This window comes from Danio rerio, chromosome 11, assembly GCF_052040795.2.
Source record: "Danio rerio strain M-AB ecotype USA chromosome 11, GRCz13ab, whole genome shotgun sequence".
Lineage (NCBI taxonomy): Eukaryota > Metazoa > Chordata > Actinopteri > Cypriniformes > Danionidae > Danio > Danio rerio.
This window is the reverse complement of record NC_141031.1, coordinates 13,389,761-13,416,907: the sequence shown is the minus strand read 5'-3', so window position 1 is coordinate 13,416,907 and position 27,147 is coordinate 13,389,761. Positions and strand designations below refer to the sequence as shown.

The following is a 27,147-nucleotide window of genomic DNA, read 5'->3' as shown; positions in this document are numbered from 1 at the left end:
GCCAAAAGGAAGCCCTATAGCAACAGTGTCCAAAAGCACTGTCTCTGGGCTTAGGCATCTAGCATGGACCATCACACTGTCTGTAAAGAACTGTGGTCAAATGAATAAGGTATTTTTGGGAGAAATGGACTCTGTGTGCTCTGGACCAAAGAAAAAAGGATCAACCAGACTGCTACTAGCAACAACTTCAAAAGCCAGGGTCTGTCGTGGTATGGGTTTGTGTCAGTGCTCTTGGCAAAAAGATAACTTGCACTTCTGTGATGGCACCATTAATGCTGAAAACAGATTTTGGTGCACAATATTTTCTTTTCCAGGGACACCCATTTCAATAAGACAATGCAAAACCATGTTCTGCACACGGTACAAAGTCCTGGATGCAGAGAAAAAGGATATACTTGACCTGTCTGCAGTCCTAACTTGTCTCTAGTAGATAATGTGTGGCACATTTTGAAGTGCAAAATGTGACAAAGAAAACCCTCTCCCAAGACTTGTTTTTAGGAACAATGGAAAAAAATTTTATTCATTCATTCATTTTTTTGTAGGCTTAGTCCCTTTATTAATCCGGGGTCGCCACAGCAGAATGAACCGCCAACTTATCCAACAAGTTTTTGCGCAGCGAATGCCCTTCCAGCCGCAACCCATCTCTGGGATTTTTTTTTTTTTTTTTTTTTTTTAGTAATCACTATTTTCTTTTTCATTTGTGTTTTCCATACTGTCCTAACTTTTTCTTATTTGGGGTTTTAGAAATTAAAGGAAAACGTTCTTGTTTGTATTAAAATCTAAATTTACATCTGATTCTGATGTCAAATTGTCATAATCTCTTTAAATATTTTAGTTTGATTAAGGATCGGCTTTTCCTGTTTTGATATCAGTCTTGAATTAGGCACTTTCAAAACAATTAAATTGAACTAAAACAACTGAAAATCAAAATGTATACTGTATGATGTATAAAATAATGTATAGAATTGAATGAAATATTTTTATTTTACACATCTGATTCATTCATTATGAATTTATGAATAAAATAAATTTTCCTTCGGCTAAATTAATCAGGGGTCACCACCGCAGAATGAACCACCAACTTATCCAGCATATGTTTTACGCAGTGGATGCTCTTCCAGCCACAACCCGTACACACTCTTTCACACACATACACTACGGACAATTTAACTTATGCAATTCACCTATACCCGCATGTCTTTTGGGGAAACAGGAGCACCCGGAGGAAACCAACGCGAACAAAAGGAGAACATGCAAACTCCACACAGAAATGCGGACTGACCCAGCCGGGGCTCTAACCAGTGACCTTTTTGCTGTGAGGCGATCGTGCTACCCACTGCGCCACCGTGACGCTAAATTAAGGTAATATTATATTTATTTTTTTCTCTTTTTAGGCTACTCAACCTCACATATGGTTCCAAACCTGTAACCGTAAACTTCCATAGTAAGAAAAAAACTTAATTAAGTCAATGGTTTCATGTTTATGACATTTTTACAAAATATCTTCTTGTAGTAAAATAGTTAAAAACTAATGAATGTTTAAAACAAGTACACAATCATGACAGAATTTTAGTTTTGGGGTGAAATATATATTTTTGTTTTGTTTCACTGTGTGTAAATGTTACAATTATTTGTTTATTTATTTAGCAAAAAACATAAACACACGTAAAAATTATTATGCATACTGGGTGAATGTATGCGCCCAGGTGTGCGATAGATATGCATGCACTTGCCTGACAAAATAAAATAGCAAGTAAATTGACAGCAAAAAAAAAAAATGAATAAATAAATAAATAAATAAATAATAATAATAATGCCTGTTTTCTAAGTAAGCATTTTATATGAACGATAATAAAAAACTGAGCTGATTTGTATTTGCGTTCTCAGTCTTGCTTATTTTCACTTCTAAGTGTTTCGTCACAACATGGCGACGCGCTCAGACGCCAGGCACGAATTAAACACTGAAAACACACAGGTACAGTACCTTAACCTGCTCACTGTCGATCAATTTCTGAAGATATAACATTATGAAAGTGTCTAACGTTATGAAAGTCTTGCTGCACGCCCACGAAGGGAACCTGTCGTCAAAAATGAGTGTTATTTACGAAGGAAGTAGCTTTAGCCCGCTAATCAGCAGACAAGCCAACTTACAAGCGCACTTTCAACTCATGTTATCAAAATATCAAGATTAATCTTTAAGATATTTATTAGCGATCTGATTTGTTTATAGTGTTGACATAAACATGTCGGTATGGCTTTATGTACTGAAATTGTGATGAAAATGATAGAATTGTTGAATCTACGCGCGCGAGTGTGCTGAACAGGATAAATGCGGAGTTAGCGAGTTAGCCTGAGGTTTGCAGCTTTATCACTTTACGAATTTATGGCGAGGGCATTTTCAGTTGTAACATTTCATCAGAGATATGATACACTTCATAAATGATCCTTTTAAACTTTTAATTCAGAGAAACTAATGAAAACAGTTAGTTTGTCGCAAATTCAAGTGTGTTTGATACTCCGCATGCTCAATATCAGAATTATCTGGTGAATAATTTAGATATTACCTACATATACTCTTAGCATGTAATAGGGATTATATCTTATAGATATACTAATTTAATATGCGTAAATTTGTGGCGAAATGATGAGCTGTAAAGGTCAGTATCGACGCATTTTCTATTGCACAGATTACTAGTTAACACGTGCTTTGAATAAATGCCTCAGTGGTCAGATTTCTTCATGCGTTAACCTGTTCCTACTCATTTATTTTGCTTGTGCTGGTTATACCTTTCTGGCTTTTTTTTTCAAAATCTAGTGAGTTTCCTGCGTAGACGGCATTTTAAACCCGTGTAATACCAAAAATGTTCCCTAGGTAGGGGGCTCACTGGGATTTGAGACAGTTCTGCGTGTGCTTGCCACACGTGGTCATCTCCATCTCTATTTTCCTGTGTATAAATGTTTTTAAGTTTGTATGTGCCTGTTTGTAGTAAAGATTTTTGTTATGTGTCATTAAAGTGTCATTTGACATAAATGTTCATATTCCACTATATGCATTATTGCTGTCAGGGCACTGAAGACATGGAGGAGATCATTGGGGTCTGTGGTTTAGAGGCCAGAGGACTGGTTGAAGGGAGCAGTTCACCTCCAGATGTGAAGACCCCGTCCCAGGATAACGTGCTGGATTTTGCGGGCCTGGTGAGCAGTGAGGAGGAGAGAGGGGAGACACCAGGACGTGAGGACAGCACCCCTGACCCCCTCGATGTGGAGTTGGATCCTAACGCTGAGAAAACCAAGGACCAAAAGGAATTTGGTTAGTGTTTGCCATTAAATGAATTTGTTGGGTATAAAATAGGAAACCGCAGAGTCCCATATATTTAGCTGCAATTCGTATTTTTGTACTTTGGTGATCCACGATCATTTGTTTTAACAAGTGATAAGAGGCCAGTGTTCAAATGGCAAGTTTCTCCTTGCCTTAGCCTGATTCACAATAGTAAGCTTGTAATAATGTTTTCTAATTTGAGTGGTACCAGTTTTTGTGGAAAATATGGGTGTACTGTCATTCATATACAAACAGCATCCTGGCTAGCAGACTAAATGGCATGTGAGGATCATTTATAGTCTTTTCTCACAGCAGCTGATATACACCATTTTAAAGGACGTAAACCATAACAATGGTCCTAAAGTATTTTCTGTTTTACTTTTATAATTTTCATAGCTTCTGAGAATCCCAAAAGGTAATATTGATAAATAATGTAATGGCAGCTGTTTTACCATTACGTTATGATTAAATTGCCTCTTGTTACTGTTATGAAATGGTTTGACGACAAGCAGTTTACCCAGATATTTAAAAATGAACTCATTTTAGAGCAGTAATCAGAATACCGTGATATTGTGAAACTGTAATATTTTTATCTAAAGTTATCATATCGTCAGAAACTGATGAGCAGGGCCAGACGGAGTCTGCGGATGTTTTTTGCTATTTCTGCTAAGAATTTTGCTAAAAATCTGCGGATTTCAGCGGAATGGTTTTGGGAATACCATAACTAAAACCCTAATATGTAAAATAAAAAATAATAATTTATTTAGTGTTTAAAATGCAAATCCAATTAGATTCACATTATTTGGTAAACAAAGCAAGTCTTGTATAATATGTCTACTAAAAGACAGAAAATATTTCTATACAAACTGCATTGTACATAAATCAGATGAACAATTTCATATTAGTTAATAATATTACTGTAAGTTAAAAACTGAATAAATATAGATTTACACACATTTACTCAAGTATATAAACAGAATAAATGATGGGTTACAACTCTGTGGAATTTTGCACGTGCAGATTTTGCGTGGGCCTACTGATGAGCTTGAAGTTGGTTCATAATACCAGCGACCTTTTTGCTTTGAGGCGATTGTGCTAGACACTGCGCCACTGTGCTGCCATTATTGTTATATATTGCAGTGTTTCCTCTAGGATTTTTTCCAGCTGTGGCGACAGGCCTTTTTTACACAGATCTACCAACTACCTGTGGCATTATTTCAATAACAAATGTCGTAAGCACAGTATTACAAGTCGAGATCGCATTTATGTAATACGAGCATGCAAATCTCTTTGCTTGCGTGCCGATTTCCTCTGTTCTTGCACAAAACTTCTTGCAACTCCCCTCGAATATATGCTGCTTAAGCGCAAAGGATCTTCTTGTGCGCTCTCAAATAAACGCTGCTGAAGTGCGATTTAGTGCGTTTATGTAACAAGTATGTCTCTAACATTTATTATATTTGCTAGGAATATTTATGAATGTCTCCAATAGACCTACAGAGCGGTATTAATGCGTCCTGAAGTGAAGCGGCTATAATCTCCAGCAAGATAAAGTCATTATATGCAGAGCCCCAGACCTGTGTCATTATAGAAGCTGTGTTCATCTTAACTGAAAGCTACGTTGTTTGCTGGCCTCACGCATCATGCACCTGTCAGTCAGTCAGCACGTAACCTTAAAGGGTTAAACAAATAACGCAAAGCACTACTACGATTACAGAAAAGTTTGTGCTGTTATAATTCACTTACCATTTAAAACGTTTTGGTGTGATTATAAACCGCTATTAAAAAAACACGACTGAATGTCATGAATGAGATGCTTTAATGTAGCCATGGCAGGATGAATTTTGCCGTGGCACCCTGCCATGGAAGAATGAATGTAGCGGAAACCATGGATTGTTATATTTATTCACATTGGTAGCATAATGTATGAACATTTTATTGTAAAAATTTGGGCCTTAAAATCTGTGTTTGTGATGTATGGTATCCACACAGTTGTGACTGACCACCACACATAATTCTCAAAATATAATATTCACAATCTTTGAGGAGCTGTGACGATAAAGATAGCACATAACAATGGTCACGCCACTTTTTTTTTATTGCTTGTAAATTCTGTGTAAACAGGAACCAGAACTTTTCAGTATTTCGATGTACTTCTAAATGAAATGGAATAAGTAAGGATGGGACTTTCTTTTGGCGTATCATCCCTTTGTAACAAACTAACAGTAAAGCCTCGTTTCCACTGATTGGTACAGTACGGTATGGTTCGGGTCGGTACGGGTCACCTTTATCAGGTTTGCGTTTCCACCACAAAGGGTACCCTTTTGGTCGGCGTGGTGTATGACAAAGTTTAAGTCGACGTCATGCTCACTCGAATAAATGTCTACAGTAAAGCTGTACAGGTCGTTCACATATCATAATGAGCAGCATGTCTCACAAAACAGATGCTTTATACACATAAATACTTGTTTATAAATGTTTATCACTAACTTTTCTATGGACAGGAGTTGAACTGCAGATAAATGACAGTGTGAAATAGGCTACTGTAATGTCTGTAATTATTTAAAATAAATACATAAATGCAACATATATGAACACATACAGCCCCTTAAAGTCTCCGATATATTATTTATTACAGAAACACTACACACATCATACATTTAGTACTTATTTGAGAACAAAAACACACGCAATATAGCCCACAGTCAGCGCAAACCTCTCATCTGTGTCTGTAATCTTCAGCAGCACATGTAAGCTCTGTCAGAGAGTAATTTTGTCATTCCCAGTTCATAATAGTCCAAAAGGCAAAGATAATCATGGCAGTTTGTTCATAATTCAGGTTGCTAAAACAATTTTGCACCTGTGTTTTGACGGATAGTCTTTTTTTCCGCGTTTCACTCCCGCTTCACTCTCGTGCTTTTTTTCTGAATGGATCAGAGGACGGAGACACTTCAATTATAGCACTCACGTTATTATCATCAGCTCAAGAAGTTCGTTATATCAAATATAGAAGCGATCGCAAGCTCCCGGAAGAAAGCGAATACCGGTCGCACTTTTAGACGGACTCGTAAAACAACAACAGGACACGGCAGATTTTTCTTCTTGGCTTTGTGTCTGTTCGTCGAGACGATGACATGGTTTGTTTGAGCCTGGGTCATCCATGGCTGGTTATTATATGCATATAGTTTTTCCATGTAATGTCTTGGCTGTGTATTTAAAAAAACATGGCGGTTCCTTTGTTTACCTTCTGTGTAGCTCCACGAGCTCGTGACGTATCTCTGTAACCAATCAGCGTTCAGCTGCATGTGTAGCTCCACCTTTTGGTACCCTTTCTCCCGTTTGGTACACTTTCGAAAGGGTGGCGAAAAAGTGGTACGGTACGGTTTGGTTCGGTACACTTTTGACAGTGGAAACGGCCATAAAAGCGTACCAAACCGAACCGTACCATACCGTACCACTCAGTGGAAACGGGCCATAAGAGTGCCGTGGCTAATAATATTGTGGCTGAAGCTGTCAAGCCGAAGGACGGAGCAGAAATGGGCCCTTCACTCCAAAATGGGGAGGCAAATGATCAGACTTTGATTGAAGATTAACAAATCGAACATTTTTTTTTTCAGCTGATCAACATGCACGGATTAATTGTTCACCCTAAGAAAAACAATGTGCGCTAGCAAATTAAATATTGCAAGTTTTGATTGCCTAGAGACTCAAACAGAGATGTAGACAGAAGTTAAATCTGCAGACTTCAGCTTTAAGCAGTATATCTCCTTGTTTTGTAATGTTTAATAAAAGTAAAAAGTTTGTAAAAGATGTAATCTCTTCTGTCAAATGGTTATTCTATGCATAATTTTCCCCTTTGTTGTTGTTGTTGTTGTTGTTGTTGTAGGTAAAGAGGTTTTGTTGCTGATGCAGGCACTTCATACCTTAGCAACCCCTGAAGAGAAACTTGCTGCCCTTTGTAAGAAATATGCAGACCTGGTATGTATTTGGGCATAGAGATATTGGGAATTATATTTCATACTAAATGTCCTTACTGATAGATTTCACCCAAAAATAGATGGTTCTTTAGACGCATGTATAGTTGATTGAAGTGGAAGTGAAAAGAAGATTCCTACACAAAGCAATACTCTAGTTATGTGGTTTATTATAATTTTATTTTTTTTAATTTATTTTTTTTACCACAACTAAATATTCTTAAAGATTTAAAGTTAAAAATAATTAGTTCTTAAAGTTTTTGGTAATTCAATTTCGGTAGTTAAACTTGGTATATTGTTCAGGATGTCATGTTTTAGGACAAATGTAAAAAAAACTGTTGTAGTAAAAAATTTTTGGCAATAAGCATTATTTTTGGTCCACGTTGTTGACATTTACGAACAAATTGAAAATGACAGTGTTATGAGCATGAAATAATTAGAAATGCGTGGCAGGTTTGGTTTGATTTAGGGCCAGTACACAGTATATACCAAGCCGACAAAACCCAACTGCGTTGTCATCTCACGTTGGTCACATCCGGTTCTGTCTAGACCAAAAAGCTGCTTGTGAACACGCCAAGCTGATGGCAGCCCTTAAGACGACGAGGTGACAGCATGGGTTTCGTTGGTGGTTCGGCTAGACATGTACCAGCCTAAAAACAAACTAAAAACGGGACACCATGTGACTGAAAATGTCAGAATGATCAAAGATATCATAAAAGCCATGATGTTGCCCAGCACTAGCGGGATCAAAATCTTTATTCGTGTTTTTGCCATGTAAGAATTATTGTCAGTGTTTTTGATTCTCCACACACACAATAAAGAAGACATAACAAAATAAACCAAAGAGAAGTGTGAACGTTCCCTAAAATAACTGTTTCTTTTTTAAGTGAAATATTTTGTTTGCCAAACTTTGAGTGTATCACTAAATTCTCGTGATCTTCTGATGCAGCTGGAGGAGAGTCGCAGCATGCAAAAGCAGGTGAAGCTGTTGCAGAAGAAGCAGAACCAGGTGCTGAAGGAGAAGATCCACCTGCAGAGCGAACACAGCAAGGCCGTCCTGGCACGCAGTAAACTAGAGAGCCTGTGCAGAGAACTTCAGCGCCATAACAAAACCCTGAAGGTAAATCCACCAGACCTCTTGCACAATCGATGATGGAGATGTTTCACTGGCTTTCACTGATTTAGATCGTCATTGTGATGGCAGGAGGAGAACGCTCAGAGGTTCAGGGAGTACGAGGAGCGGCGCAAGGAGGCAACTCTGCACTTTCAGATGACACTCAATGAGATCGAGGCTCAGATGGAGCAGCACAACTCTCACAACAGCAAGCTGCGCCAAGAGAACATGGAGCTGGCCGAGAAACTCAAGAAGCTCATCGAGCAGTATGAGCTCCGGGAGGAGGTGAGCCAACATCTGTATAATATGCAGATTTGCTGTTATGCTCTGGTCGAATCCTTAAAGCCTGGTTTATACTTCTGCGTCAAGTGACCGGCGTAACCCACGGCGCATGCAACACCCGTAGCCGTGCATTTATACTTCTGCGCGCTGTCTTTGTTGGTCTGCATTAACACCTCCGAAACGCTAGTTGGCAGTGAGGTGTTAATGTTCCTCTGTGTCTAGTTTCTTCACTGCTGTTTTGCTTTTCCTGAACACATCCTGGATGTACAAGTGGCTCAAACTCGCTCATTTTGAGGCAGGAACCGGCTAACTTTAACTATGAGGTAAATACAATACAAAACAAAACTTTCCATCCGGAGCTCCTTCACGGGACTCCACACTTGTAAAGAATTGCTCTATTGGGCTCATGCCATTCGCACGGCTCTCGGTCCCGCCCAGACTTGTCAGCGCTACCAAACCGACCAATCACAGAGCTTGCGCTACGCGTTGTTGCGACGTGTAGTTTCATTTTTTGAGAGGTGCACGTCAGTGACGCTGACGGCCACGTTGAAGGGCTATGCGTCAATGCCATAGCATACGCCGGCGTTTGATTCAGAAGTATAAATCAGCCTTCAGTCTTCACATAATTATGAGGTGTTTTATCTGTCATAATTATATTGTGAAATTAGCTAACATGAAACATCATGCAGTTTGGCACAGATTTATTGGTTTCAGGATCTGTTTTGTCATTATATGATGACATTGTGAACGCAATAAAGATTTCCAGATCTTAGGTCTGTTCTTCCTATGTGGATGATTCTGTTAGCTGGATTTGATTATTGATGATTTAACAGGATCCAGGATAGATTAATTTTTCAAAAACTGGGATCTGGGATTTGTTGTCAAAGCAAAAGCTCTATAAGCTCAAATCTGCTCGGGATTAGATTGTGTTGTTTCAAGAGGAGATGATAATGAAACTACCAACTACTGATATATTTATATAAGAGCACTTTATTAAATTGTGGAAAATAACAATATTCTGAAATTATTATTGTTTTATTGTTTTGCTATTTTTTAAGTCTATGCATAGGTATGTAATCTACAGTCCAGTTTAAAGGTTTAAAAACTGTCACAGAAATAAATTTTCAAGGGGTTCAAAGAGAAAATATTTTTTTATTTAGTGACTAACATGTAATATTAAGGCATGTTAAGTGTTTCTCAAACACTTTTTTGGAGGACTACCAACTTTGCTCATTAGCATGTGTCCTTAACCAAACACAGCTGCTCATTAGCAGAGACTGAAAGACCTGTAATGGGTATGACAAACAAAGGAGACATCCAAAACATGCAGTGCTGGTTTTCCTCCAGGAAAGTGGTTGAGAAACATTGTATTAAGATACAGTATGTACCTTTTAGATATAAATGTGAATTTTGAAAAGGTATTGCCCCAGCTTTTGTAAAATTTTGAGAGTGTATGATTATAGACAGGATTAATATTCTCATAGAGATATTTGTTGATTTGACGCAGCTCAGGAGATTAGGCATGGGCCGGGATAAGATTCTGACGGTATGAGAATCTTGGATAAAAATATCATGGTTTCACGGTATTGTGATTACTGTTCTAATATATGCTCTTTTTAATATACCTTAAAAACGGTTATTGTCCCATGCCTACATAAGATGCAGATCACGTCTTAAATATTAAAATGCTTTTTTGATGCAAAATTAATTTAAATAGCTATTTGTGCCTTTAACAAGTACATTTTTCACTGTCGTGTAGAAAATCAGTAAACTAAAAACTTAAACAGTAAACTTAAACTAAATCAATTGCTAAGGACTCTTGACACATAAAAATGAAAAGAATGTAAAAATAGCCAGCATATATGGAAAGTGTTTAACTCATTGAAAAAATATATATATTGCTGATAATTCAATATTAATCAGATCATGTCATTCCATATATAATTTGGAGTATATACTTTAAGCAGCCGAGCAAGCTGGACACTCAAGTTACCAAATATCAAGTGTCCAAATTTACTCCACAGTTTCACCGATTACCTCCATTTTTCAAAACTGTAAACACGCTGACTGAGATTGAAGTCACTCCCCAATACTAACCAGCCCAATGAAATAGCCCCTCCCCTGTCACTTGATTGACAGGTTTCGGTGTACACATTGAAAATTTAAATGCAAAAGGATTTGCCATTTTATTAGAGTTTTGGCAGGTTACATGCAAAATGCAAGGAAAAAGCAAAAGCAAATGAAGCAAGTAATATTGCTATTTACATATGTCACGCCCAAAGCAAATGGACTTTGCTTTTTCAATTAAAATAGGCACTACGCATTCGCGAAAATACTGAAATGTAAACGGTAATGCAGGATTTGCAATTGCATTTAGATTATGACACAATTTATGCGTCCACCAATAATGGAAAGCCACCAATAATCAAAAATGCATAATTATATGGTGACATGGGTTTGCAATCAAAAAATGTCATTATAATGGAAGTCAATAGAGCATAAACAAAAATCAAAACTCAAAATCAACGTTTGTATTTACTCAGCACACAGATAAAGTGTTCAAACACAAAGAGCTTCAACAACAGCTGATGGACGCTAAACTCCAGCGGACGGCTGAGCTGATGCGAAAGGTGGAGGAGAAACAGCAGAGAGAAAGAGAGTTTGTGAGTATCCTTCTCATAATCCTAATCCTGTTTCTGAGCCTGGCTTGATCCTCAAGTATTAGTACCTACAACTAATATGTTGATAAAGCTCTTCGTTAACATTCCTGTTTCTCCAGACTAATAATTGAAAGCAGTGGCAACTTTGCCACCATTCTACAGATAGTGGCATTAACATCTTTATTTTAGTTGGACAGCACATGTATTATTTATATTAAATGTTTTGTCACTTAGAAAATGCATGTTTAACCGCTTAAATGACCTGTAAGCTTGAGTTTGAGGATGCACAAATGGTAACATCTGAAACTTATATTATATTATATTATATTATATTATATTATATTATATTATATTATATTATATTATGTTATATTATATTATATTATATTATATTATAGTCAGGGCTTGACATTAACTTTTTTTGATCACCAGCCGCTGTGGCTAGTAGTTTCAACAGCACTAGCCACTCTGCATTTTCACTAGCCACAATTTTGTTGTTGGGAAAATATTTTTTTAATGCATAAATTTGACTTGCTGAAATTTAAATAATGTCTTATGTCCACATGCCTCATTCATTTCACTTTTTTGTGTGTTGTGAATGACCTTGCTCAATAGTAGGGTAGGGTTGGGACGACTATGCCATCGTTCATTGCCGATGGCCAATAGACAACACAATGCTGAGCCAACATCACCAATCCTCTGCCCCACCCCCGCCGAAAACCTGCTCACAAACCCATCGTATGATGCCAAATTGTTCGACATCGCCCAACCCTATTTCATAGTGTCGCATTGCAATTAGTTTTATTTCACATGACTTTTAAAAGTTTAACACTTTTTAGAGCTTAAGTATTTACCAATTTTCTCTCTAGCCACACCAAACTAATTATTTCCTTTCCACAAATTTTAAATACTGTGCAAAACATGCTAAATACAGCTGGATACTTACACTTTTTATATACACAGCATTTTTATGTTCTTTAAAAAACAATTGACATTTTTAAATCTATCTAAAACTATACACAGTAGTCTGTCCTGGGTGATGGTCCCAAATCACCAGTTAACTATATATAAATGGATAGAAGGGCTGGGCGATTTTTCAGATTTTTTTCGATTAATTCGAATTTACGTTTTCAGACGATTTAATTTTGAATCAAATCGAGAAATCGCGATTTTTCAAAAATATATATTTAATACATTATAATGGCACCAATGCACTTTGGTTCACTCTATGAAGCAGGAAGCACACCAGAAGCGCCTCACGGCGACGTGCTGCGCAGCATCACGCAGCGCCATGGATTTTAGAATTCTAAACCGGTTTCTATACACACACCGATGCCGACCAGCCACGATTCACGAAGCAGTTCATATTTCAGCCGCGCCACAGAGCGCCATCTGATTAGTTTCATGTTAAATATCATGCGAATGTGCGCGTTTGGTGTGTGATAGTTTAAACTGTCATGTCCGCGCCGTGTCATGTGCGGCACTTCTGGTGTGCGACCTGCTTGACTGCCTGTTAAAGCGTGAAGTCATGTAGGATTTTACTCGTTGCATTAATCTGAGTCACGTCTGTGTGGATTGTCAAGACATTCCCTCATCAAGTTGATAAACTCTTAACATGTATGAAGGATATTTTGTATTCAACAGAACAATCTTCTGAAGTTGCAACTTTTCAACAAAAATTAAGTTGTATCAAAAGGAAATGAAGGTCCACAAAATCCAACCTTTAAGTCTTAGCTTGGAGCCCACCATTCATCACAGTGGCGGTTGCTTGTGTTATGAAATTTGCCGTTTTTGCTCATGGCACATAACTGAGCCAGTCACGTGCTGTACACTCTGGAGCTACAGGAAAATGTATTTCAACATAATACTGATTAGTTTATTCCTGTAGCCTAAATAGTAAAGTAAAACCAAAGTGTTGGGTCTTATACTGAGGAAAGTGATGGAATATAAGAGTCGTTCTATAATTGTAGTTACCTTTTGCATCTGCTAGATCAGGGGTCGGCAACCTTTGTGACCAAAAGAGCCATTTTGGCCCTTTTACCACAAATAAATCAAATTTGCCTGGAGCCACAAACCATACTTGACTGTTAAATTATTATAAAAATGTTTTGTTTAATACAGATGTAAGGAAGTGCCTAGATAAACCTTATATAATAAAAAATGTGTTTTGAATATTAACACATTAAAAAGTCATCTCTAAAAATAATATATTTATGTATGTGTGTTTAAGGACATGTCTTGTAATTATTCACTTAAAGACTACTTTAATTATCCACTTAAAGACTATATTGAACATTCTTCTTCACTTAAAAAGAAATAATGAGTCTGATTTTTGAGTTACTAAAATTACTGCTTAATAAATTAAATTAACATCTTGAGCTAAAGCACAAAATGGTGGAAAAGGTCAACTGTTATTGGCAACTGTTGGTGCAAGTTGAAAAGTTTAACACTAAATTAAACAACAATTAATAACAAAGTCACTTGCTTCGCAAAAATGCATAAATGTTGGTTTCTATTCTCTGTTCAGCTCTTGAAAAATGCAACAGAGTCGAGACACAAATGTGAGCTGATGAAGGAGCAGGAGCATCAGCTAAAGCAGCAGCTCACTTTGTACATGGACAAGTTTGAGGAGTTTCAGACGACTCTCGCTAAGAGCAACGAGGTCTTCACCACCTTCAGACAGGAGATGGAGAAAGTGAGTGTGACATGAACAGCAGAAGTCTGCATTTATTTGATCTAAAATATTTAAATAAAACATAATATTCTTAAATAATATTACATTTAAAACAACTTTTTGCTTTTATTGTAAGATATAATATATTTTAAATATTATTTACTTTTACTGCAAAGCTGCATTTTCATTTACCAAACCCCTCTATTCTTCAAAAGTCATTCTATGAGTGCATGTCCACCAAAATGTTTTTGTTTTCACAAGCTAAGCACTTTTAGTCAATGGAAGCACAACATTTTTAAATGCACATTTTTAAAATGTGAATCTCTTTTTTTAAAATGCTTCGACAGTAGAAAAGCTTGTTTTTAGAACATTACACTGGTGTTTTCAGCTGCGTCAAAAGGCTTTCGTGAATATGTTGTCAAGAGTATTGAGTTTGGTACTGAATTTAAAAAACTTTAACATTTGAGTGGTTCAGCAAGTACATAAACACTGCTGACTGGCCATTGTATCGATCAGCTGGACTGTCTATGAGCAAGAGCGATCCAGTGATGGACCAACTGATCTTCATTGCTTTGAAATGTTCCAGTGTCTGTATATCTGTTTGCACTCTCTGAACAGCAGTGAATTGATGACCTTCACAGTAGAGGTGTGAACCCACACTGGCCTCACAGTTCAATTAGTTTGCGATTATCATGCCATCGATTCGGTACAATTCGATTATCTCTTTGTATTGACGATGCTTAACATACACAGATTTATTTTTTTTTCACAGCAGCAATTCTTGTATTAAAATGTATAAATATATTTATATTTATACACTATTTGTAAAACAATTTTGTCCCTTAATACAAACAGTCAAATACATAAACTGTACCTTTAAACAACACAAGCATTTAAAGTAAATAAACAAATATAAATATCCCACTCGCTTTGTCTAGCAAGTTCTTTCTTACACCCCTTCGCTTGGTCACACAGTCAACAAACAAAGTGCTGCGTGCTGGCGCTCTTCACAGATGAGTGACACGGATAAACGACAGCGACGATCACAGCTGATCCATGATAGACGCGGTGGAGAAAACTGCACAAGCGCTCATGTCTGTATCCAGAAGTATCGCTGTAACAGCCAAGAGGAGAGGAAACATCACCCCAGCTGGTCAAATAGGCCACAGTGAGAGAGAGATGGAGCTTACTTTCATTCTCTCAATCGCAGTGAAATTGGGGCTTCTGCTGTATGTGTCAGTGAAAGACTGTCCAGCAAACACACACACGCAGTGAAATTGTGCACAGTTTCTGCGTTTTCAAGTAGTTGGTGTGTTGTAAATACTTGCGCTTGCCTCCCTCGTCATTGTGAGTTAAGGCGACATGGAGCATATAAGATAAATGACGTCCATACATAATAACCAATATATAATTACCGGTTATGATTATTACTGAACCCATATCGAATTGTCCGCGTACACCGAAGAAACTATTCATTTTGACTACTTCACAGCCAATCACAGGCATTTCTGTTGAGTACGTGAACACAATGGCTAATCAGCAGTGTTTAAGTATGTGCTCAACAGTGCTCAAAAGTTAGCGAGAAATTACTTTTTCTGTACCATTTGGCATATAAATCCCTGTATTGTTACAACACTAAATTGTACCCCAATATGCTAATTTGCTGGAGAAAAAAAATTCATTCGTTTGTAATTTATTTGAAATGGAAATATTTAAAATGAATAGAAATACTGACTGATTATCTTAGTCATCTAACACTTACTTAATATTACACTTGAAGGAACACAAACTATTCAATTACCTAATTATCATAATCTTCAGTCAGTAATACAAGTTAAAATGACATAGAAGTGGTGTCTAAATTTGTTTACAAAAACAATGAGATTTTGTATTTAGTGTTTTTTTTATTATTTATTTATATAAAATAGTACAAAATAATAACATTTAAAGTTTTAAGCATTTAAGTTTTAATATTTCTACTTTTTCATCTTCTCTGAAATGATCAGGCCTGGTTATTTTTAGACATAAGTTTGCACAAAATAAGATGTTTTGTTGATGTAAAAATTGAAATGCTTGCTTTGCTTGACATGTTTTTATTTTCTGTGACTTATCAGATGACAAAGAAGATCAAGAAGCTTGAAAAGGAGACTACGTTATGGAGGACCAAATGGGAGACCAACAACCAGACTCTACTGCAAATGGCAGAAGAGGTAAGGGGGAATTAACACATTTTTCTACATTTCTAAATTCGAGTTATGAACTTCTGAGTGATTAGTTGTATGTTTATGTGTGTCTGTATAAAAATAATTTTCTTTGTGTAAATGTATAATTAGCACTTCTTGTGTGTGCTGCCTTTCCTTGTTGAAGTGCTGAATGCCTTCTTATTTGTAAGTTGCTTTGGACAGAAGCATCTGCTAAATCACTACATGTTAAATGTGTAAAGGTCATATGACCAGCAAGGAAGATCACAGCATCCCATTTTCTACAAGATGCATTCAGTGTTCTTGCAGTCTTCTAAGTTTCATTCTTCCACGATAACTTGCCAAGTGCTGTCTCCACGAGACGGCGAGTCCATTTTCTGCTTTCCTTGTATTGAAAAACAGCCAGAGTCATTTGGCCAAGTGATGATTGTGGTTTGCACTACCTTACCAGATTACTGTGCTGGTTACCAAAATAGTAGTATGATACAATTCACAATGCTGCATTTACAATTTCTGACAATGGAATTTGAAATAATTGGATACCTGAACCACTCAGTGGAATTGAGCCATAGTAATATACTGCTGCCCAAGCACTTACTTAGGGCCCGATCACACAAACGCAGTTTTTCTTTTTTTAAAATGTAAGGTCTTTGTTATTGACAAGAAGAAGAAAAAAAGTTTGTTGCAGTGCTTTTTTTTAATGTTGCTAGGCAACAACTGAATCAACTCCGTATTGTGCATGAGTGTTGCTGTTGATATTATTATAATTTTAATACAGTGCTCCCTCGTTTATCGCAGGAGTTGCGTTCTAAAAATAACCTGGGATAAGCAAAATCCACCAATTAGTCCGCTTTATTTTTTACAATTATTGTAGGTGTTTTAACGCATTAAAAACCCCTGCTACACACTTTATGCACTTTTCTCAGACAGGCGTTAACATTTTTGCACTTTTCTTTCTCGTTCAAACACTGTCAAAGTTCAAACTTTGGTAGAAAAAGAAGTCCAGCATTATAGAATGAAACCAAAGATCAAAATCTGTTGTCAGGCACAAACATTTATCACTATTAACAATAGGTTCATAAAGCTTTTTAGCTTTGTGTGGATAATGTTGGCATAATGTTCTTTTCCCTGCAGTCACTGATCCATAAAGCTAAAGCAGACCCCATCCTTAAGGGGGTCGCACATCAGATGCGCCGTGCACATGACAGCTGGAAGTAACACACACCGGACGGAATATGAACAGTGTTCTGAGTCGTAGTTGGGGCACCACAGGCAGCCGCCAACTTGCGCACTGGTGTGCGTACCCTGATATAAGCCTATGTTTACAATTCTAAAATGCAGGGCACTGTGTGGTGTGATGCATCCGGTGTGCAACCCCCTTTATGATGGTCTTGCTGCGGACAGTTCCAACACTTTTTGCATCCTTGTTGAAACTCACACTGCTAGCGATCAAAGATTTATGTTAATTTGACGAGCTAAACTTATTCTGTACTGTACAGGAGACATGGAGGAGATTGATTGACAATGGTCTACAGCCAATCAGGACGCAGAACACAATGCACTGTAAAAAAAAATGTCGAATGTCGAATTGTACTAAATTAATCCACAAAACTGCGAGGCGAGAGGTAAACCGCATTATAACAAGGGACCACTGTATTTAATAATATTAAGAGATTCAATATTTGTGAAGTCATACAGCTTCAGATAACTCGAAACAGCAACCACAAGTCTCTCCTTCATCTTCAAAAGTCTCCATAGTCATCTTGACTACACAAACACTGCTGTCACCTCAGTGAAAACCCCCGCTTCTGCTTTCATTTGATTGGAGAATTAAAAATATGCGACACTGCACTTTTTCCGCTCATAGTTGACGTTTTTTCAACGGTGGGCTCAACAGCAATAACTCGAAGAGCAGCATGTGGTTAAAATGCTTCCATGCTGTGCAGGTCTCACAATGTGAAAAACGCTCCTGGCCATTAGTAAATTACTCAAAGGCGCCTCTCTACGCAAAAAAATGTGTTCGTGTGATCGGCTACTTATGATGTCTTTTAAGCTCTAAACCAACACCAAAAAAGAAAAGAGCTATAAGTATATCAGTGCCTTTACTCAAACCTTTGAATATTTCAGAATTAGTTTTAAAGTCCCTGTTTTCATTTGTCTTGAAGAAAACAGTGCGAGACAAAAATTACAAGGCCCTCCAAGGTAAACTGGATCGTCTGGAGAAGCTCTGCAGGGCCCTGCAGCGAGAGCGCAACGACCTAAACCAGAAACTCCGAGTACTTCAGGGCCCTGCAAAAGATCCTGAGGAAGAGGGTACTGGACCTCCAGACCCCCAGCCGGAGGAGCTGTCTAACCCAGAGCTGGAAAGAGAGGTGGAGGGAGAGGTGGAGAGAGAAGTAGAGGGAGAGATGGAGGCTTTGGTGCCTGAAACAGAGAAAGTCGGTCTTCAGCCTGACGATTCGAGCAGCACATCATCCACACAACTTATTGACGACTGAGCCTGGCCTTCTGGTGGCCTTTCTTTTTTTGTGGAGGTATATATTTTTGTCTAACAATTATTATCATAAAGTTTGTGAGGAAAAAGCAGGACATTAGTGAAGACGCTAACTGCTCTATACGTTGATAATCCGCTTTGTGGCGAGCACTTTTTACTCCCTATTTTCTATCACATTGTATTTTCGTAGGAAACGGTCATGTGGTCCAAGGCGGCCGCCATGCAGCTTTGTTTCGTATGTTTTTCGTTTTTTTTCTTCTTCCCCGATTCTGTTCTCGGCTTTTTCCTGCTCAGCTTGTGCTATGGTTGCACATTTTTTTGTTTGGTTTAGTTTGTTTCTCTTTAATAAAATGTAGCTCTTCGCTCTGACCTCTAGAATCTGAATAAATCATTTTGGTTGCATATATATATATACATATATATATACATATATATATATATATATATATATATATATATATATATATATATATACACATATATTTATATTTATATATATATGCATTTTATTTTGAAGTAAGCGTACATGGTCAACAAGCTCTAGATGAGCAGATAACCTTGAGACTTGAGTAACAGGGCATTAATAACAGTAGAAACTGAGGTTAACACACACTCATCTACTCATTGGCACTTTGAATCTGATCCGACACGGGTCTGTAGTAAGTTTGGTTTCTGTGGATTTAATTGAACTGGAATTTATAGGAAGATTCACATCTTGTAAATTAGAGAGTGGTCAAGACTCCTCACCGCTTGCGACTGGTTTTCATATGGGAATCTGAATAAGGGCTAGTTTGACTTTGAAAAAGGCTGCTACATCTCCAACAATTATGTGAAATATTAGAACAGGGCCAAATACTTGCGTCAGTTTTTTTTTTCTTCTCATGTTTAAGAACTTTCTAAGTGAGGGAGTACATTTTTGTACCATGAAAAGTGCACATGTAAAGGATGGTAAAATTCTACTTGGCTTTGTATTCATTGAAATTTAGTTAAACTTTGCATTCCTAAGAGACGTGATAGTTGCTTTTCTTGAATCGGGGATTTTGAACTAGCTGGATTCATAGTTTAATTTGACCAAACCATGGAATCAATCAGCATTTTCTCCCCGAAATATATTTTTGTTTTTCATTCATTCATTTCTCAAAAACTTTCCTTCTCATTTTTAGAAAAATGGCAGTTATTTTTCTAAAAGGATGAGATTTAACTAAGAATCTCCCTTTTGTCTGGTTTTATTTCATTAATCCTGATGATAGCTATTGTTTGAATTCACCTTCTTTTTCTGTCATCTGCAATATTTAAAATGGTTCAATTATAAAAATCATGGGAAAAATATAGTCAGTCTAAGACAATATATACTTGCAAAAGTAAAAAAAGTTTTGTTTTATATATATATATATATATATATATATATATATATATATATATATATAAATGAATGTAAATCTACAAAAATGGCAAACCAAAAATTAATTCTTCAGAAATAAAAATAAATTTTGCTAACAAAAAATAAATAATTAAACTGCAAAAGGGAAAGGAAGTTTTGAGAAATAAAAATGAAATTTGCTAACAAAAAAAAAACTCATTAAAAATCAAGGGAACTTGAACGTTTGCTTTATAATTTAAATTTTTTTATTAAGCAAAATATTTTGTTTTTTTCACTGCTTGATTTTTATTTGCAGTTGTTAGCAAAATTTTATTTTATTTATCAACTTAATTTCCCTTTTGCAGTCGTTTATTTTTGTTATCAAAATATTTTTTTTTTTATAATTTAAATAAATTTTTGCTTTGCGAATTTTGGAAATTTGCATTTATTTATTTTTTGCTCAATACTTAATTTTTTGTTTGCAAAACTCTCTTTTATTTCGTAAATTAATATGGCCCTAGGTTGACTCCATAATAAACCAACCAATCTGACAGTCCAAACCTGTTTGACTGACTTTCTTCACAGAAAAAAAGAGATTTTTCAACACATTTTCTTTTTATGTCATGTTTGGAGTAATATGAGGGATTTTACTTTTGTTTTATCCTTTCGGTGAATTGGCTAATTTAGATATTTTTTTTCCAACTCTTAAACTTGACCCAGAATTGACTACAATTAATTTCACATTTTAAAAAGGGGCCTTGATGTATTTGATGCTGAATGTGATTTCTCTCTTTCGTTTCTTGAACACTGTAGTGATCGAGAATAAAGTCTGTAATTCGATGCTCAAATGTTTAAAAGAGCTGCAAAGATTTTCAATGTTGTTAATGTGAATCTGTCTTTAGAGAACTGAACTGATGAATGTAGAAGTTGCCAATCCCATGTCTACAAACGGGCAGCCCTTTAAGAGCTGATCATTCTCACACATGGACACACAGGGTCTAAAAACACTTGCCAGCCTCCTCGGGTCCATTCCAGCATCTGCCACTGTTCATGTCCTGATCTGGCCAGTACATTCCTGAACGCCGAATCCAACATCACATCCTTCAGATAATCTACTTGTAGTGGAGCTGGGCACACTTTTGTAATAATGTAATGGAGGCATTCGAGAAATGCAGAGTGACACCTATTTTTGTGAGAAACTCGTTTGTTCGAAACATGGGCTGAAATGAAAGTCTGAATGTTTAACTTTGCCAAACTAAAACTCAGTAGATCTTCACCACTTTTCTAAAATCTTGTACCTTGTTTTAATTTTCCATCGTCTAAACTTTCTTCAAATGATGGCTAAGAATGTTGATGTTTATTATAACAGCATATGTTTAATCTTCTCTCCGGAAGTGTGAGCAGTTTTTTTTTTGGACACATCTGTAATTGGGGCCATGTTCATTTGAAATGTTTGGTGTGTTGGTACTGTCACTTCGTATTGCGACTGTTTTTTGTTTTGTTTTTCGCTACGCCCCGGTTCGATTCTCAGGTTATGCAAGAAATCTACCTCTTTAGGTAAGACGTACTGTGAAAGATGCTCAAGAGAGCTTTTCTTTCTCCCCCAGCCCAGCCCGTGACCCCTCTGAGATTGTACAACGCTCTTGTAGTTCTGTCTTGCTTTTCAATAAAACATTTTGTAGAATTTTCTTTACCGTCTCGTTTCTTGTGTCAACCATATTTTTATGTCTACCACATACAAGCAGGACTTGAAATAAAAATGCACAGGGCTGTGTTTCCATCCAGAAGGACTGATCTCTTTGCCATTATCCAGTGTTTCTCAACCACATTCCATTCCACCATTGTTGCATGTTTTGGATGTCTCCTTTCTCACCCATTACTGTTCTTTCAGTCTCTGCTAATGAGCTGATGATCTGAATCAGGTGTGTTTGGTTAAGGAGACATGGAAAATGTGTAGAGACGGTGGTCCTCCAAGAATGTGGTTGAGAAACAGTGCCCTTATCCCTTTAAAGGGATTCTGAATAGAGTGCCGTGTGTGCACCCATCCAACTTCCTTGCGCAAAGGATTATGGGTGCTCGAAGGGCACTTTTAGAAAATACCAATATTTCCAAAATCACAGGAGCTTTATACATTTTGTCACTGAAAGTGGTGTCTGCTAATGTGAACGAGCAATTCCATGGAAAACTTTAATTAGTTGAAGGACCCCTTTCAAGATCATGTGACTGAAGCCCACCTGTTCAGTTTATGTTGTTTTTCACATATTTAACTCTTTTGGAACCGTTATAAAATTACGTTTTTGTTGTCGTTTGCTGTGAAACCCCTATTGTATTAAATAAAATGTATTAATAAAATGTATTAAAAGTAGTCATAGAGAAAATGTATAGGCTATTCATAATTTGATATAAAATGAATCGCTCTACATGAAGATGAATCCCTCTCATGATATTTGCATATTATTAAAAGTAGTTTTTCTTCATTTTTGCTGTATTTAAGGTTCATTCATTTTCTTTTCGGCTTAGTCCTTTTATTAATCAGTGGTCGCCACAGCAGATTAAACTGCCAACTTACCCAGCATATGTTTCGTGCAGCGGATGCCCTTTCCGCTGCAACCCAACACTGGGGAACACCCGCACACACTCACATACATTATAGCTAGGCCCACACAGAATCTGCGCGTACAGAATTCCGCAGATTTCTGCAGATTTTTAGCCCATTATTAATTCTGTTTATTTACTTGAGTAAATCTGTAAATCTGAATTCATTCAGTAATTTATTACTTTTTATTTAATATATTAAGGTTTTAGTTATGATACTCTGCTGGATACTCCCAAAATAATTCCGCAGAAATCCACAGATTTTTACTAAAATTCTCTGCAGAAATAGCAAAAAACGGTCGCAGATTCCATCTGGCCCTGATTATAGCCAATTTAGCTTATTCAATATATAGCGCATGTCTCTGGAGTGTGGGGGAAACTGGAGTACCCAGAGAAAACCCACAGGGAGAATATGCAAACTCCACACATAATGCCAACTGACTGGGGTATTTAAGGTACAATTTAATAAACTTGTACAAACAAAAGAATCGGTAAAGTCAGTACACCCTATATTCTCTCAGACATTCACCCATTATTGCCAGTTGTAAGGCACTGTTGACATACAGAGCAAAGCGTTATGACCCCCTGCATGATTTGCTATTGCCACAAGCCTTGCCGTTTAAAAGATGCTCAACCCACATGCCCTGCTGTAACAATTTGGGGTTCGTCAAAGTTATTTATATTTGCATCCAACACAAGGATACAAGAACTTACATCTTTATGGAGCTAATATGCCAAAACTATCTAACTTTGAATTGTGTTAATCTGAGTAGTAATCTAATAAATCTGACTTTATATATGCCGTTAAAATAGTTTTCAATTTGAATTTCATAACTTAAATTTAATAACATAAGTTTAAAGTTATAATTTGATTATTAAAGATCTGAAATTTAAGACAGTGTGACGCAGTAGGTGGTGCTGTCGCCTCACAGCAAGAAGGTTGCTGGTTCGAGCCTCGGCTGGATCAGTTAAAGTTTCTGTGTGGAGTTTGCATGTTCTTCCTGAGTTTGCGTGGGTTTCCTCAGGGTGCTCCGGTTTCCCCCACAGTTCAAAGACATGCGGTACAGGTGAATTGGGTAGGCAAAACTGTCTGTATGAGTGTGAATGAGTGTGTATGGATGTTTCCCAGAGATGGGTTGGAGCTGGAAGGGCATCCACTGTGTATAAACATATGCTGGATAAGTTGTTGGTTCATTTCTCTGTGGCGACCCCAAATTAATAAAGGGACTAAACTGAAAAGAAAATGAATGAATGAATGAATGAAATTTAAGACAACTGAATTTTTCAAGGCTGATTTTTTTAAAGACGTATTTTCAAACTTCAGATTATTTTGTGTTCTGAATTGACTGCAAGTTTTCAAAATTAAGTAATTCAGAACATTCATTCATTCATTTTCTTTTTGGCTACTGCACCACTGCGTCAAATTATCAACATTAAATTCAATATTCTAAAATAAAAATAATAAAAAAAGAATTTAGAACATCAAATTAAATATTCTAAAATAAAATAAATTTAGAACATCAAATTAAATATTATAAAATAAAATAAATTTAGAACATCAAATTAAATATTATAAAATTAAAAAAGAATTTAGAACATCAAATTAAATATTCTAAAATTAAAAAAAGAATTTAGAACATCCAATTAAATATTCTAAAATAAAATAAATTTAGAACATCCAATTAAAAATTCTAAAATAAAATAAATTTAGAACATCAAATTAAATATTATAAAATAAAATAAATTTAGAACATCAAATTAAATATTATAAAATTAAAAAAGAATTTACAGGGTCCCCGCGGGTCCTTAAAAAGTCTTAAAATGTCTTAAATAAAATTTTCGATTTTTAAGGTCTGAAAATGTCTTAAATTCTGTAATTTTCCATAAGGAGGTCTTAAATTTCATGTGGGATCTTAAATGTCATGTCCGACTCGTCTTATGGCGGCAAATCAATGCCAATATAAATCGAGCGCAGCGGTGATGTTTGCGCGTGAGGAGAAGTGAACCGTGAGCAGATTACAGGTCTACACGCGAGAAAATTACAGCTCGCGAGCGCACAGGGGATCTTCACGCGCGCGCTCAACTGATCCAGCGCGAGAAAACAAGTCCCGCGCGCGCACATTATCATCTGTGCGCACGATGTACGCTCTCGCGAGCGAGGTCATGCCTACAGCGCGCGCGCGATCAGTTCTCTCTTCTCGCTCGCTGGTTCTTCTCTCTGCTCGCGCGAAACATTTTGGATTTTTGTGAGTCCTAGGGCGGGACTTGGTTTTCTTGTTATCTCTAACGCTATTGGCTACTCTACCTTTCCAGAAGTTAGCCGGGATTGGACGCAGGTAAGCTAGTTTCCCCGTTAAATAAAAATATATAGGAAATCTTATCATAATGTCACAGTGTGAAACATAGACTTACTTTCTCAGTAATAATAGGTGACGACTTACTTTCAATAATGAGATATTTCTTGTAATAATTAATCTCATAATAATGCCTATTCTTACCATCATGACCAAGTCATATAATGACATATCAAAATAATGAGATATATTCTTGTAACAAACTTTATTACTTGGGAGAGAAAGAGAGAGTTATACCATGTGGCAAAAGATCTCTCCATTAAACAGAAATTGGGGAAAATATACATGGGCTATTAAATCAGGACGAATAATTCAGACTTTAAATGTGTTTTGAACCATTTGATGAAGTTTAGCACCTACATTTAAACTGAACTCAAGCCAAACGTGTTCAAATTTATAAAAATCTTTTTTTTTTCTAAGATTCATTGTCCTTGACTCATTTTCTGTGAAGAACAAGTCAGAATAAATTGGATGGACAATAGTATACAAAATAGGCTATACATGCATGCAGTGCATAAAGTACAAAGGTTTATAGTAAATATATTGCCATTAGTCTGTTATTCCACTATACAGTTAAAGTCAGAATTATTAGCCCGCCTGAATTAATAGCCCCCTGTTTATTTTTATCCTAATTTTTATTTAACGGAGAGAAGATTTTTTTCAACACATTTCTAAACATTATAGTTTTAATAACTCATTTCTAATAACTGATTTATTTTATCTTTGCCATGATGACAGTAAATAATATTTGACTAGATATTCTTCAAGACACTTCTATACAGCTTAAAGTAACATTTAAAAGCTTCACTTGGTTAACTAGGCAGGGTAATTGGGCAAGTTATTGTATAACGATGGTTTGTTCTGTAGACTTTTGAAAAAAAATAAATAGGTTAAAGAGGGTAATAATATGGACCTTAAAATGGGTTTTAAAAAATTAAAACAGCTTTTTTTCTTGCCGAAATAAAACAAGAAAAAAGTGGGCTACTAATTTTGACTTCAACTGCATATGTGACCTTTAAGATGTGGGCCTGTCGTATAGAAAGTAGTATTTGTATGCCTCTAAAATGGAATGATGTAATGGATAGTGAGTAAAGCCAAACGAAGATTGTAGAAATTAAATTGTTGCTCAATAGGTGGCGATAAAAACCCATCTGAATGTCTGTCACTGTATTTTTTATGTTTAATTGGGCTAATCATTTTTGATTGAAGTCTTTATATGCAGGTTATTCAATCATTAACTAAAAATGAGATTGAAAAATATATGAGCAATTCCATGAAAATGTCAACCTTATCATGAAAAAATAAACTTTTGACCAAAATAACAAAACCTATTTAAATTTGCTCATTAAGGTCTATATTTTATTGTAATGATGTGCTCTTGTTGAATTTTTAAGGAAATTGGTTTGTTTATCCATGAAATATGAGGATTGTGCCAATGGTAAATTTCATTATAATCCAACCACATTTCGTGCTTTAGAATAAGGGATTAAAGACTCACCTTTTCCATGCTTTATGTTAACAGTAATCATTCTGCAGAAGGATTGGAGTCTGTAGTATAAATAATTACCCTTACTTTTTCATAACATTACTGCCCTTTTGATTTATGAGCTGCATATTTAAGACATCACGCAGCTTCGGTCACGTGTCACGTCCGTAACGATTTAATGAAAAAGTTTATACTGTGTGTGAGGGACCGAGCCAGCACGTACAGTAAGGGGCATACAAAAAAGAAGATTTTCAAAAATAATTACTTTAATAAAGTCAAAAAGGTTTACAAAAAGTTCAAAAATAAATTAATTAAATAATTAAATCAATTGAAAGAACAATAAACTAAACAAGGAAAACAAACTGAGTTCAAACCAAACAAATCATGTCTAAACCAAAAACAGAACTCTATGAAATGACAAGACAGACCACATTTATAGCACAGGGACTAGTCCACATTAAACAAGAAGGGGGAGACAAAAACATACAATTTACAAATACAATAAACTAAGCCAAACATCTAAATACAAATCTAAATATAAAGTTAAATAAACTATAAATAAGGCAAAACTAAATATAAATCTGAATAAACAAACATTGCAAATCATTATTGAACCTAAACTAAACATGAGCTCTCC

The 27,147-nt window shown here is 36.2% G+C and overlaps 1 protein-coding gene across 4 annotated transcripts; it reads left to right on the top strand.

Annotated features, from left to right (window-relative positions):
* Positions 1-1,339: 1,339 nt before the first annotated feature.
* On the top strand, positions 1,340-21,764 carry txlng (taxilin gamma). 4 transcript variants are annotated; one of them, XM_087271836.1, is made up of 9 exons: positions 1,340-1,362; positions 3,067-3,310; positions 7,203-7,294; positions 8,240-8,410; positions 8,495-8,689; positions 11,230-11,349; positions 13,874-14,041; positions 16,135-16,230; positions 18,387-21,764. In XM_087271836.1, the coding sequence occupies exons 2-9, from the start codon at positions 3,079-3,081 to the stop codon at positions 18,717-18,719; spliced, it is 1,407 nt and encodes a 468-aa protein (XP_087127962.1). In that variant the 5' UTR covers positions 1,340-1,362; positions 3,067-3,078; the 3' UTR covers positions 18,720-21,764. The 4 variants fall into 4 exon arrangements, with proteins under 4 accessions (XP_087127962.1, NP_001037776.3, XP_087127960.1 ...); NM_001044311.3 differs by lacking the exon at positions 1,340-1,362 and adding an exon at positions 1,902-1,975 and having other exon boundaries at positions 18,387-19,084; XM_087271834.1 differs by lacking the exon at positions 1,340-1,362 and adding an exon at positions 2,112-2,355.
* The last annotated feature ends 5,383 nt before the right edge of the window (positions 21,765-27,147 follow it).